Source organism: Salvia splendens, chromosome 17 (assembly GCF_004379255.2).
Source record: "Salvia splendens isolate huo1 chromosome 17, SspV2, whole genome shotgun sequence".
Taxonomy (NCBI): domain Eukaryota; kingdom Viridiplantae; phylum Streptophyta; class Magnoliopsida; order Lamiales; family Lamiaceae; genus Salvia; species Salvia splendens.
In genome coordinates, this window is record NC_056048.1 from 2,654,541 (window position 1) to 2,668,557 (window position 14,017).

At 35.7% G+C, this 14,017-nt stretch overlaps 2 protein-coding genes across 3 annotated transcripts; both read right to left on the reverse strand.

Moving 5' to 3' along the window:
- Nucleotides 1–294: 294 nt before the first annotated feature.
- Nucleotides 295–2,043, reverse strand: LOC121773489 (dof zinc finger protein DOF1.6-like). Its single transcript, XM_042170357.1, has 2 exons — nt 1,150–2,043; nt 295–897 (listed from the first exon to the last, which is right to left on the reverse strand). Exons 1-2 carry the CDS (start codon nt 1,556–1,558, stop codon nt 632–634), a joined length of 675 nt encoding a protein of 224 aa, XP_042026291.1. The 5' UTR covers nt 1,559–2,043; the 3' UTR covers nt 295–631.
- A 5,408-nt stretch (nt 2,044–7,451) lies between these two features.
- On the reverse strand, nt 7,452–13,376 carry LOC121775120 (splicing factor 3B subunit 2-like). Of its 2 annotated transcripts, XM_042172101.1 has the most exons (18): nt 13,024–13,376; nt 12,297–12,413; nt 12,040–12,165; nt 11,883–11,945; nt 11,066–11,173; nt 10,242–10,319; nt 9,996–10,088; nt 9,751–9,837; nt 9,538–9,639; nt 9,296–9,415; nt 9,145–9,207; nt 8,886–9,034; nt 8,688–8,769; nt 8,539–8,597; nt 8,402–8,450; nt 8,085–8,176; nt 7,923–7,992; nt 7,452–7,843 (listed from the first exon to the last, which is right to left on the reverse strand). In XM_042172101.1, the coding sequence occupies exons 1-18, from the start codon at nt 13,261–13,263 to the stop codon at nt 7,772–7,774; spliced, it is 1,770 nt and encodes a 589-aa protein (XP_042028035.1). In that variant the 5' UTR covers nt 13,264–13,376; the 3' UTR covers nt 7,452–7,771. The 2 variants fall into 2 exon arrangements, with proteins under 2 accessions (XP_042028035.1, XP_042028034.1); XM_042172100.1 differs by having other exon boundaries at nt 9,538–9,837.
- Nucleotides 13,377–14,017: the final 641 nt, after the last annotated feature.

Below are 14,017 nucleotides of genomic sequence, written 5' to 3' on the forward strand. Positions count from 1 at the left end.
GTGAATGGTATCAGCTCACTTCCCCCAAATCTCGAAAAAAAAATGTACCAGCCATTTCAGCATTTATTTTTTTGTCTATCTCAATGTAATTGAGTTAAAGAGTTAACACTAGTCTTGATTATACTTTGCTTAAGTATAAATTCCAAAACTCCAACGAAGCATGAATTATAAAGCTCTTGAAATTCTAGAATACGTCAAATAATTGCAATGCAAAAATAGTGGCCGCAAAAAATCAAAGGGTATTTGTCAATAATTTAGGAGTGAGAAGGGGCCCATGAACATGAAGTCACAACAAAATCCAGACTGAAAATGGCGAACATATATTTCTATACAAACATACATATCCAAAAGAATCTTCCTCGCTGTAGCAGGCCCCATTTCCTCCATTCTCTCTTTCACAAATCACAAACAATCCAAATTTCACATGAATTCATTCCATTTCAAGAGTGAAAAATACAAACAAACGACACATTAAATATGTCTCGTACGTACCTCCGAAGCTGATTCTAAAAAGGACAGCTTCCACAAACTACTACTATGATAAATACAAATTTAACTGTCACAACTCTTAAAATTAGGGCAATATTATTATACTCTTAATTATTCACCTATTACCAAACTGAATTTTAATTTAGGGTTTGATCACTTCATCCCAAGACACACTCAGATCACCTGATGATCCCAACACATCGACGTCGTTCCAGCTCCAATAACTAGGCAAATCCATCTCCCATCCCCCGCCTCCGCCGCTGACCGGAGCATTCACGGTGGTGATCGTCGACTCCTCGGCGAATTGATCAAATCCATACGAACTCGAACCATTCATGTTTGAACTCGTGAATTGAAATTCCGTAGCCGGAATAACCTGAGCCACATTTCCTCCGGTGAAAGGGGACACTACAAAAAAAAACAATTAACGACATTTTTTAATACAATTAAGGATGCTAATTTGTATTTTTAATTATATCGCCAATTCTTCATAAACATCCTCATTCTTAGTGGCCTAACTAAAATTAAGAGCCACAAATGAAAGCCTCATAAAAAGGCAAAAAATGCTTATGATTATTTTAATAAAAATTGAAACACAACTAAATGTTTGTGTTATAAAAAAAAGGTTTTATTAGTGGGAATTAGTGATATTGTCAAAACCTCTCGACGAGGTCGCTTCATGCATTGCCGGAGAAGAGGAGGAGCGCCCGATCAACGCTTGGTAAAGAATGGTAGATATGTTTTTCTCTCCACCGGCGGCGGCGGCAGCGGTGTGCTTGACGGCGGCGGATTTGGAAGGCTTGGGGCGTTTGTTTTTGCGGGCGCCGCCGACGGGGACGTTGCGGAGGGTGCCGCCTTTGGTCCAGTGGCGCTTGCAGGATTTGCAGAAGTGGCGCGGCTGGGATTTGTTGTAGTTGTTGTAGTAGCAGAATTTGGTGTTGGTGGAGGCGCATCGAGGGCACTTTAAGGCCTCCGTCTGCGGCTGTTGCCGGCGATTTGGGGGCGGTTTCGACGGCTCGGAGGGGAGGAGCGTTTGGCCCCAGTCAAGTGGTTGATTGCTCAATCCCATGCCACAGGAAATTAACAAATTGGATGATGGATTTTTTTATTTATGAAGTGAGAGAGATGAAGAAGAGAAATTAATGGTGTTAGGATTTTGTGAGAGAGGGAGTGGAATTTAGAGGAAGGTGGAAGGAAATGGAGATTGGTTTAGTATTATAGTAGTAGTACTTGTTTGAAGGGCATCCTTCTCTCTCTGTATATTTTTATCAAATAATAAAGGTAAATTGTCGGAAAAATATCAAATTCTGGTTCGTCCCGTAACTTGAAGTACGGTCGAAAGAATTTGGATTGTTTGCAATTATTCTATAACGAACTCTTTTGTGAATTTATACTCTAATAAGGAAATCGAGAAATCATGTGGATGTTGCTGCTAGTGAATTAAATGATGTCACCTATTTATATGGAACACAGTGTCATTAGTGAAAAACATTAATATATATTTTACTTGAGATACTCTCGTTGGTGAAGAAGGCGGCATGCGATGGAGTAGGGGAAGAGATGGCGAGTGGTGGGGGAGAGAGTAGGAGACGTTAACGGTATAGGAGTGGGGAGGAGGAGGCGGCGGCAGGGAGGAGAGGAAGAGACGGCGACGCTAAAAACAAAGGATAAAAACAAAGGAGTGTGCGTAGGCAGCTCATTTCTTCATAAATGCAAACAAATTGAAACTTCATGATTTTTTAGACTAACTTTTAAAATTGAAATATCTCCAAAATTTGATCAAACTTTACAATTTTTTTATAAATTAAATATCACAATCAAACAAGCTTATGTGGTCCAAATCAATCGTGGGTGCACCCCCTTAGTTGTCAGTTTATGAAATACATACATCACACATATGCACATATATATTCAGCATTCATGCTGAGTGTTACGTATATTAATGGTCCATAAAGTTAAATCCTAGACAGTTACTTCAATCCTAAGTCATGATTCCAACATGTGCATATATATGGTTCATTCTCATCTTCAACATTCTCTCTCTCTATGTATACACAATAAATATATATATGCATATTATTATTTGAAGTATTGATTAATTAAATAATAGAGTGGAATAATATTCGTTGTCGTTTAATGGGATCATATGTTTGGTTGGTCTGAAATGTGATCTCATGTCTTATGCCAATTTGTAGGTAGGTGGAAATGCTAATGTGGCTAAGTAAACTAAACTAAGTAAATGTAATTTAGTAAAAATCACCAGTTGTCAACACGTGGCTGGTCACGAATAATTAACCCTATTTTGGAGGTTGATTGTGACCAATGAATGGGCCATTCGTGCCTTAGACTTATGCATGTTATCACATGCACAATGTTTTAGGTGTGGATTATGATGATATATGTCATCCCATTTTTGTGATGGAGATGCAATTACTATTTTCTTATAGAATGAATATCTTATACAAGAACCTAAATCCAAAGAGTCTAAATAAAAGATCATCTATTTTAAAAATATAGAATGAAAATAGCAACATATGCAATGCACAAGAGTTAGTAATAGTGAATAGTGACACGTGATGTCACTAGCTAGTACGAACAAAAAACTAAAATGTCGACGAAATTTTACTCAAGAAAATCTAGGGATTTTAAACTTGGTCTGGTCCATTTCTTGGTTCCAACTAACGGATATATCCACATTTAAAACATAATGATTGTAACATCAATTACAATTTGAACTTCAAATTCAAATTCACATTCACATTCACATGAAGGTTAAATTTAACATATAATATACTATACTAGTTTAAATGAATAGGAAAATGATACGTTTATTATTTCATATATATTTTATATCTTGCATTATTATTTAGTTGCATTATTTAGTTAGATATTTAGGGAGTGCATATCTTTTTCATATCTTTTGTCTTGCTCATTAAGTTAGTATCAAGTATTATATTGATATTATAAATAGTAGACATTGTTATTCATTTCAATCAATCAAGAAATACCAATTATCCTTCTATTTTATTCTCACACTCTCTTCTCTTTTTCATCGTGCACAAACGCACAAACTCTAATTTCGACGCCGGATTGACCGACGGGCAAAAGCTCCCGCGACGTTCGACGCGGAATCTATCGTTGAGGAACTTCTTCCTTAACAAAAAACAAGTAAATGAAGATGGTTGGTCGATTAGGTAAGGCCACTACTATGGATTGTTTAATCACGAGTAGTTTGAAACCGAATAATTGTCGGAATTGATAGATAGAGACCTTATGCACTTCACCTTTAATTATTAAGAATCATTAGCAAAAATTCTCTACTATTTTATTAACCCACATTACAATATTCCTCATTAAATCTATATTTAATTAACAAAATCAATGTCGCAATGAGTTTAAAATTGAGTCAACCACGTGTTTTCATAATTCGGTGGCCCTTTTTTTTATTAATTAATTAGCAACCGTTCATTCTATGTAGACGCACGCCGATCGTTTTATTTTATTTATTTATATACTATATTGTTATTTGATTAAATTATGATGACTATAAAATATTCTATGTCTAAATTCAGAAGAATATTACTCCATATGTAAATTGAATTGTGCACTAATTTAAATCTATAAGTATTTTATGTATTATACAACTTTTAATTAGAGGTATAAAAAAGAGTAGCAGATATAGAATATGGGGTACACTTCATCGAATATTATCGGGTATACCAAATTTAACAAAGGAGCAATCAGGTGTGGATCTGCATAAGTGTCGGGTACGGTAGCCGCGTAGGGTTCACTCGGGTAATCGGATACCGGATTGGATAGGCGATTCGGAGTCTGGTAGAGAAAATTGTCGAAAATTGAGTGTGAATACCCATATTGTTTTATTATTCCTGATTATATTATGATTTATTTATTTATTTATTATTGTACTACCTATATATATATATATGGAGTTGTTAGAATTCGAATTTTGTGCAGCGAAGCGATGATCAAATTTTACGGCTGCACGTGTAATCGTGTGATGCGTGTGTGTACAAATATTATCACAAACATTATTCCATTGTTAGATTTGGGGATCCATCACCTTTGATTTTACAAAAATAAGCATAGAATCGTGGTATTTTATTCATTTTTTTCTTTGTACTAGTGGAGAGGGGTTTATAACTCTTTTTGTGCTGAATTAATTATGGCATTCCACCATGGTTGATTATAAGTAGTGTATATTTTTGTTACTAATGTTTTAGCTTTCTTATTCAGTTAATAGCATTCAACCTTATTATTGCATTTGTTGAATTCATAAATTATAACCTGTGGTGAAGCAAACCATATCCCACATCGGAGAATGAACAAGAGTTGCAAGCATATAAATGGGCTATCCCAACTCCATTAGTATGAGGCCTTTTGGGGAGTACCCCAAGAGCAAAACCGTGAGGGCTTTGCCCAAAGCAGACAATATCATACTAATGTGGAGTTCGGGTGTGCACCACCGGGAACCCAACATAACCAAAAGAATTGATAGTGTTTATTTTGCAGTGTAAGCAATACGTACACCTTTTGTAAGTAAAATATATAAAAATGTTATGTTTGTCTAAGTCTATTACTTCTAGATAACTCTTTTCTATGTGCGTGTGCTATCTAGGTTCTAATCTAAATACTACTACGTTTTAAACTCAGATTTTCAAAACAAAGAATAGTACCCCTTTCATCCTACAATAATTGTCACTTTTTTCTATTTCGATCGTTCCCACAATAATTGTTACACTTTATTTTTACCATAAATGGTAAATAAGTCCTACATTCCACTAACTCACTTCACTCATATTTTATTATAAAATCAATAAAAAAGTGGGTCTCACATTCCACCAACTTTTCTAACCAATTTTTCTTTACATTTCTTAAAACTCATTACCACAATAAGAGTGACAATTATTGTGGGACGGAAGGAGTAACTGATGTGGATAAAATATTCTAGTGCGTATATATTCAGATAATTATAAATAAACTAAATGGAAAATTTGTAGTTTAATACTTATGCTTCCGTGTTAATTGTAAGAAGATTGTAGCGTATTAAAATTTGAAAATTGTAAGTTCACTGGGGCACATTAAGCAAAGTTAAATTTTGTACTCATTAATAAAGAAATCGGATTTTAGTTTTATTTAGGCAAACTAGAAAGACATGATGACTATTCTAAAATAGTAAATCCTTTCATCTATTATTCCAGAGTGAACCCACCCTTAAAGATGAGATCTGCTAACCTAAAAATCAGTGGAAGGAGGCCACACATGCCCATGTGACCAACAAGGCATAAAGGAAACCTATCCAACAAAATGGACCACAACATGGCTATATATCAATTTTGTGTGTTAGATTTTACGGGGGGACTAAGTTTGATCTCATTCATTGAAACGTACTTGATATGTGAAGAGGAGACCAACCATATTCCAATGAGGTCTGTGCTTGATATGGGCATAATTGATACGTAAAGATGAGACGAACCAAATTAATCCTATTGAGATTCCTTCTTAAATTGAATGAGAGATATGGGTATTGACTAACTAGACATTATCAAATTGAACTCTTTTTACCTCATATTATCGATGTGGGACAAATTACATGTGTGTTTCCTAGTGAGATTCCATTTCAAATTCAATGAGAAATATGAGAATTAACTCACTAAATATTAGTACTATAAGTTTAGCTCTTTTTACTTCATATTATTGATGTTGGAAAAAAACCACATGTGAGTCCTTCGTATTCGTTAATATCTGAACAAGCATACATAATACGTAAAAAAAAAGAGATCAACCCACCTTGGTGATGTTTTATCGTAAACCCAACTGACTATGTATACAAGTTGATCTCTTTTTTACTTCACATTTTCAATATAGGACAACTCACATGTGAACATCTCAACGTTATCTTGTTTAGTATCGAATTTGTGGATGAAAAATCCAAATCCAAACATGATGAAAAGACAGAATGCTCAAGTTGAAGAGATGGAAAAGATTGTGGGATGGCATATGCAATAAACATGACAAGGCGACAACAGCCTAAGATCAAGCACAAATCACACTACTTTCGGCCTTTCATAACTTACTCGACTAAGAATTTTCTACCCACAATCATATATTATCGAGAATTTGTGAATTGTGAGTCATCCTATATTTAGGGAGATGATGATGGTTGGTGAAAATTAAAATTATAGTTTCTTTTTTTTGGTAAAATTACAAGTATAACACAAAAACTAGTACCCCGTAACTATTTCCACCATCTTTCTTTTAGCAATGGGAAACAACCTAGTTCATACTTCATACTATATCCAATGTTACACGACTTGCAATGTAAAATTAATAAAATATTCCCTCCATCCCACTCAAGATGGACACATTCTTGAGTGACGCGAGATTTTAGGAAATGTGGTTAGGTGAAATAAAGTAAAGATGAAAAAGGTAGTTGAATATTTTAATGAGGAGAAATGAGGTTATTTCCAAAATTGAAAAGTGGTAATCTTGATTGGGACAAACAAAAAAAGAAAGGTGGTCATCTTGAATGGGACGAAGGGAGTATAAGAGAAAGAGTAACAAAATTGAAATATTATTAGTGAATAATGAGATTCATAACTTCAATAGTACTCCAATCTATAATGTGTCATTGAAAAGTGTTACAAAATATAGGTGGACAAATTATGATTGACGGACTAAAATAACAAAAATAAAACTTTTTCAGAGAATGGAAGAAGTGTTATTTCCTCCATTTTTCAAAAATAAAAACCGTTATAAACAGTAAGAGTTTTAATACACAAGTGATTAAACTATTATTAATAAAAATAAGTCACATAAGAAAAAGTTTGATAAAATTCAAACTTATTAATTTTAACATATCGAAATGGAAATAGTTAAAAATAGACGAATCTAGCATTTCCAACGTATTATCTCCTCAAGTTTCTAATTAGCTAGGATCTTCATTAAGAAACTCAATATGCAAATACTTTGATTATAAGCTTTTGTCACATTAAACACTATTGCATACATGCCTCTTAAAAGCAAATTTCGACTGTTCCTTGATGAACCAGGAAACTTAACACAGAGAGATAAAGGGCATATTCATCTTCTAACACAGAGAATTACTACTAGCAGGAACAGAGCCGAACATGTGACGACCCTTAGTCGGGTAAAGACCCAACGGTTGCAGAAGACGATAACCCATAGCATTGTATAAGCATTCAAATACCCCCCACAACTACATTCAAACCCATCCATCGAATCTCCAGCCAAGTTGCAGCAGTTAAAACTTGAAATCCTTCTTCTTCGACTGTTTCTCCTTCTCCTGCATCTTCCGCTTTCTTTTGTTCGCATTCTGCGATATTCTCATAAGTGTCACAACTTCTTTAACAAGACACAAGGACTAAATGTATCGATAACGGTGTACTATTTACCTCAGCAACCATGTCACTGAAATCCTCCTTCTGGGTGCGCAACTTCTCTTCTTCTCTGGCTTCCTCGTACCTAGGGAAGACGGTATAAGAGTAAAGCTTATCTGATATGCCCGACAAAGTATTACTACATAAAATGGAAAAAGTAAATGTCCAGTAACTTACTTGGCTTGCAAAACATTCTCCATCGCATCCAACTCCTCCGGTGCCAATGTGACATCCACCTTATCTGACTTCTGACCTTTTAGCAAATCAACCTGGCATAATCAATTTGATACATTAAATTCAGTTTATTGTTTAATCCAAATAATATACAAAACTGTTCCTTCTCTATACATAGCTAACATGATACAACAGTATATCTCACCAGCCAACCGAAAGAATGAAATACAAAATGACTACAAGATTTTAACATAAGTTAACTTCAGTTTTAATACGTACTTTATATGTAAATAGTATAGAACCAGAGGAAAACTACTTACCCTCTTTGCACCACCAGATTTGTCTTGTGTTCCAGTGTTAATGACATACCTGTATTAGATCATAATTGAAAATAAAAAGTCAGAAGACAGAATGCAAAAACATATCTAAAATGCAAATTTTGTGATGTTTGACATACGTGTGGCCTGGTGCAAGCAGGGTTCCCGGTGCTATCTTCTCTTCTTTTTCTTCAAGCACCTTAACACAAAACAAAGGACAAAATTAGTACATATAGAAACCTTGAAAAAATGGTAACAATGGCAGGAAAAAATAGGGAAAATTAAATACTTGGTAGAGAGGCCTATCAGGTTCCTTCCTCTGCTGCTTCCGAAGATCAATAACATCAGGGGTTTCAACACCAGTAGGAGTGCTGTAAGCATACAAAATTTAAACAGTTAGAGCAGCTCAAGAAGATATACACACCAGCCATTGGAGTGCAGTACTATAAAAAAATCTCAGCAGAAAAGAGCAAAGCGTGTCTTTTACCTTGAAAGGCTGTCGACGGACTGTATGCCATCTTCAAGCTCCTCTTCTGCCATCTGTTCCTCCTCTTCTTCCTCCTCCTCTTCCTCTTCCTCTTCTTCCTCCTCCTCCTCCAAGTCACCCCAGTGCTTACTCTTATCAACTGGTTCTTCCTGCAAATCAGTGTGTTTATAGCACATGGAGAAAAAATTATAACAAAAGGCTCACCTTTGAAAGTGGGGAGCGTGCATGAAAACGGTTGTGATGTACTATGTATTTTTACCTCATAATTGGGTTCATCTTGCTGTACAAAGCCAAATACGTCTCCATAGAGAGGACGCCCATACTAGTTCACAAAAGAAGATACAAATATGTGAGGGAGAGTCGTTGATGAACTCAAGCTAATACCACAAAGTATATTAACGTAAACTCACTTCATCAACAGGCGGTTTGCCCCATTCCCCATGTCCATAGCCAAATTTAGCTCGAGCAGGAATAGGTGCATTAAGCCCGGGGATTTTTAGATGAGGATAAGAAGGTGGAGGACCGTATCTCTGCATGACAAAGGAAAGTATTAATTGCAACTCATCTCTATTACGAGAAAGTGACACAACAATTAGAAATTAGCTTTAATGAAACAGCCAAATGAACTAAACAAAGTAATAATCTTGTAAACCTGCATATTGATGAGCCATGGTGGAGGGGCACCATCAGGCATGCCTAGAGCCTCTTTTAACTCATGTGACAATGTCCCTGGTTTCATTTCTCGTAGTTTCACCTGATAGCAGCCAAAGAAAATTGGCGTAACAGAGTTCAAGATATTATAAAAAAATGCAGATGAGCTGAAAAAATATAATTTAAGTAATAGTATCCATGTTGACTTCCACACCTCAAATTCCTTCCCCTCATAATACAAATCACCATGATATGTTAATTTCGGCTTAGTCTGATGCTTGAAGAATGCATCATGAAGAACCTACAAAAGTTAAAAGAGGAAAATGATTATCAAGAAATAAGATGCAAAGCCAACAAAGAAGAAAACTTAGCACATCATACAAATCCACACATCCTCCAGTATAAGCAATTAAATTATAACCAGAAATGTAGGGTTAAAGACTTATTATACTCAAATACCTGATAATCAATGTCCATCTTTCCCATTTTAGGCTGCATTCTCTCGCGTTGCTTTTGTTTCAACTTTTTGCTATCCTCTTTTTCAATGTAAGCCTGTTAAATATAATAACAAAGCAGCAGAGATTACATTAGGATACAAAATAATAAGTAAACTATCTAATCTTCCATCAGAGTTCCAGAATTAGAGAAGATAGAAGATATCAATAAGAATGATACGCATAAGAACAGAAAGGGGGAAAGTCTTACCTGTCTAATTTTCTCTATTCCTGTAGCAGCAATGAAATCAGGAAGTTGAAAAGGCTGTTTTTCGATACCCCTCTTTCCCTGAAAAGCAGTCATCAAAGAAGTTGAGATGTGTGACAAGCATGTACGCTTTAAGCATAATTTAATCTAATATTCATAAAATGCATCAAAATAATATTTGGTCCCGCTTGTAAACTCAATGTTCCACTTCTAATTTTAGCATCAATCAATAACATCTAATTTAAGAAGCAAAGATCTTCACTTCAGAGCTACTCAAATTCTTTCAGTTACTGTATGACAACATACATTCTTCATCAAGAACTGCACAGACATTCAAAATCTTCATGCCCTATTGCCACTAAAGTGTGTCAATTCAAAAGGGGATTGTCGTAGGAACCTGTGAACTAGTTGAGACAAATAAAACAAAATATAAAACCCCCAGAAATTCCTAGGATTGTGATATCCAGAAGTTAAAGTTTATTTATAACATAAGGCTGTTTTTAAGGGCATATTAAAAAGGATTATGGTACGGCCAACACCCAACCCACACTAGCCAATACGATAAACATAACTCAGACAAGGTTTCCCTTGTAAACACCTACATGTCAAGGCTCCACAAGTTCCACCGCAGCTCCCCTGCAAGAATGATATATACATATAAGACAAACCTCATTGACTTATCGTCCATTATCTTCCCCAACCCCCATTATTTAATTAAACAACCATCATGCCTCTTAGAAATATGTTTACACAAGCAATGAACGCAGTACTCATTAGTAAAACAAGCCATACTCAACTCACCATGCAACTCAGACATAATGATTCACCTGTAAAAACTTCCTTTTCTGGCACCAGTGTCGTGGTACTGCAACAGTGTTTCGGTATGACTTGAGGTATACCAACAGCTTTGGATCTGAAGAAGTTGCATCCCATACCTAGAATGCAATAAATGTAAGTATTTGGTTTACTGGAAAGAATCAAGTTAAATTCCAAAGTAGAGAAAAAAGGCAGTTGTTCTGTAGCATATATAATCTGATCCTGATAAAAACAAGAATGCACCAGTCGGTTTAGAACTTCAATGTTTGTTCACAACTATCAGGAAAATCACTTCTCCCGAGACAGCCCCGTTATTTTCAGTAAGGCAAGGGGATTTTGAGAAATATCATTAATAAAGACCGAAATAGACCCTCTTAACAAGAGTATCATATATGCTGCATTGATAAACGTAGGACTGTCTGATACACAATGCCATCATAAAAACACTGGTCTGAAATTGGGAATGGAGGAGCATAACGCAACAAAATCCTTCATCAATTTTCATTTTTTGTAATACAGCAATTATCATGCACATTGAATGAGTCGAGATATGAATATGTAAAAAACAGAAATAGTAGTTTACTAGTTCCAATGTTCCATCATCTTTTGCATTAGCAGACATGTTGGGGTAAAGTTCAATAAAAAGCTGATTCCATGGACATAACAACTCCCATAACCAGAGCATATCAAAACTTGCACCATAACATTGGCAAATATTAAAGAAACAAAGGTTGGAGCTGGTATATCTATAAATCTACAAGAATTAACAAACAAGGCTAGTATGACGGAATAATAAAATATACAGTATTTAAGAAATTTAGTTTTAACCTCAACAACATCAGGTCTTGTACAAATCTGCTTCAGTTCAGCAATCTTCATCCGACGTTGAAGCTGCAAGAGAACAAGATTAAATAAGTGTTACAAGGTCATTGTGAATTGAGATAGATAAGATCAAACACGAAAACCATGTCTCTTAGTGGAGAACCTTTTTCTTTTTATTAGAGATTCCCTTTTCTTTTTGCTGAGTATCTTGTTCCTCTTCTTCAGAATCTGAGTCCGCCTTCTTCTTTAATGCTGGATCAGGGGCAGTCTCATCCTTTTTATCATTTTCCTGAAGAAACAAAAATGGAAGTACAGATCAGGTGTATGATCAGAAAAACATAGAGAACTAACAAAAGGGGGCATCGTGAAAAATGCACCAAAGTAGATAACAAATGGAAGTAAGACATTCTGTATTCTTACCTCAGCAACTGTGTTGTCCATGAAATTAAATTTCTCAAAAACCTTCCTGAATTCCTCATCAACACCATCTAATTCTGCTTTTTCTGGAACATATTCAACCTCTACTAGTTCCAAAGCCTGATGATTACACAATAAAGATGAAATGGACGTCAGGTTTAGTGAGTTAACAACCAACTACCACAAAGTAATCACATAACAAAACCTGTCCATTTTCCATTCATATATTTGTCTAACATCCAATACTAACAGTCTGAAACTAGCAATTCTCCAAGGTAATGGAACTGATCTAGTGAGAAAATAATGGAGAAAATTCTAGAGTTCATCAAGCTGAAGAAACACTTCCATTGCGTGGCTATAAAAATCAGAAAACCAGATTGATGCATACAACCATTCTTACCAACCAGAAATTCAGTGGTCTGAAGCTAATAAATAAGTTGCAATGACTCGAAATTACCAGTTTCCTCACATTTCTTTTCCAGAACACATGTCTTCACTTCTTTCTAATAGTGCAAGTTATAAATCATTTGTTATTCCATGCATCCTTCTATTAGCGTTTACGACAGATTCAACTAGCAATACAGTATATTATTGATATAGCTTCAGCATCTAAAACCTAGATTAAGCAGATGTGAAACGAAACCAAGACAACTCCATTTCCACACCAGCTAGATATCATTTCCCCCAGCTCAGGGCCCCAAAAAACAAACCGCTGCATAAACTTCAGTACCTTGGCAGGGTCAGAGTTCTCCTTAGAACTGTCATGCGCTCCGCCGTCGGCGTCCTCCGCCGCAGTGTCGCTGTCATTTCCGTTGGAGTTGCTCTGCTTGTTCTTCTTCTGCTTCCGCCTCCTCCTGCGCTTCTCGGTTTCCCGTGACTTCTTCGCGGCGGCCTTAGGGTTTTGCGATTTGAGATCGCCGCTGGGGAGCGATAGAGATTCTGCGACGCCGTTCGCAACTTCCACCGGCATCCTGAATTTGGTTGGTTTGCACGGGCTGAATCAACCCTAATTTTCTCCCCCTTTTCGTGTGTAGATTGAATTTACCGGGATCGGAAGCGGCTTCAAATCTGTGGAGTTTTGTGGATAATATGTTGGGCTATTTCTCAGTTCTAACTATATTTTCAGGTTATATATTTGTCGGTGCTATGAAGTTGGACCCTAAATGGGCCTAACTAAACGGCCCTTTTGTGGACAAATTTGACAAAATATCTGATCCCACAAAAGGCGATTCTATTTTTATTTTGACAAATTTGGAATAGAGAAATTGATGTTTAAAGTTTAATAAGTAAAAGAGACAATACTGTTGGGGAGAGAAAATAGAGTAAAATATGAGAGCATAATTTTTTGCCAAAAACAGAATTGATTTTAAATAATTTGGAACAATTCGAAAAAGGAATACTACTTGAGTAACTTGGGACAATAAAAAATAAATTTCTTATTTTACTAACTAGGATTTATTTGAATATTAGACATTTAACTTTAATAATTAAGATTTTGTATGGCTATCATGTGGAATCAGATTTTTGTCATGTTATCAGGTCGTTATTGTGTCTCATGAACATGAAATGTATCGTGTTTATGTTGTATCTGTATTGTTTGCGTTCGAGCATATTGATAACAGGTCTTGTTCGTGTTTGACCTATTGTGTTGTACGTTGACCCAATAACAACCGAGCATGATTGGTAAGTTCAGATTTGAGGGCCATGCTGAGTCCATCACGTTT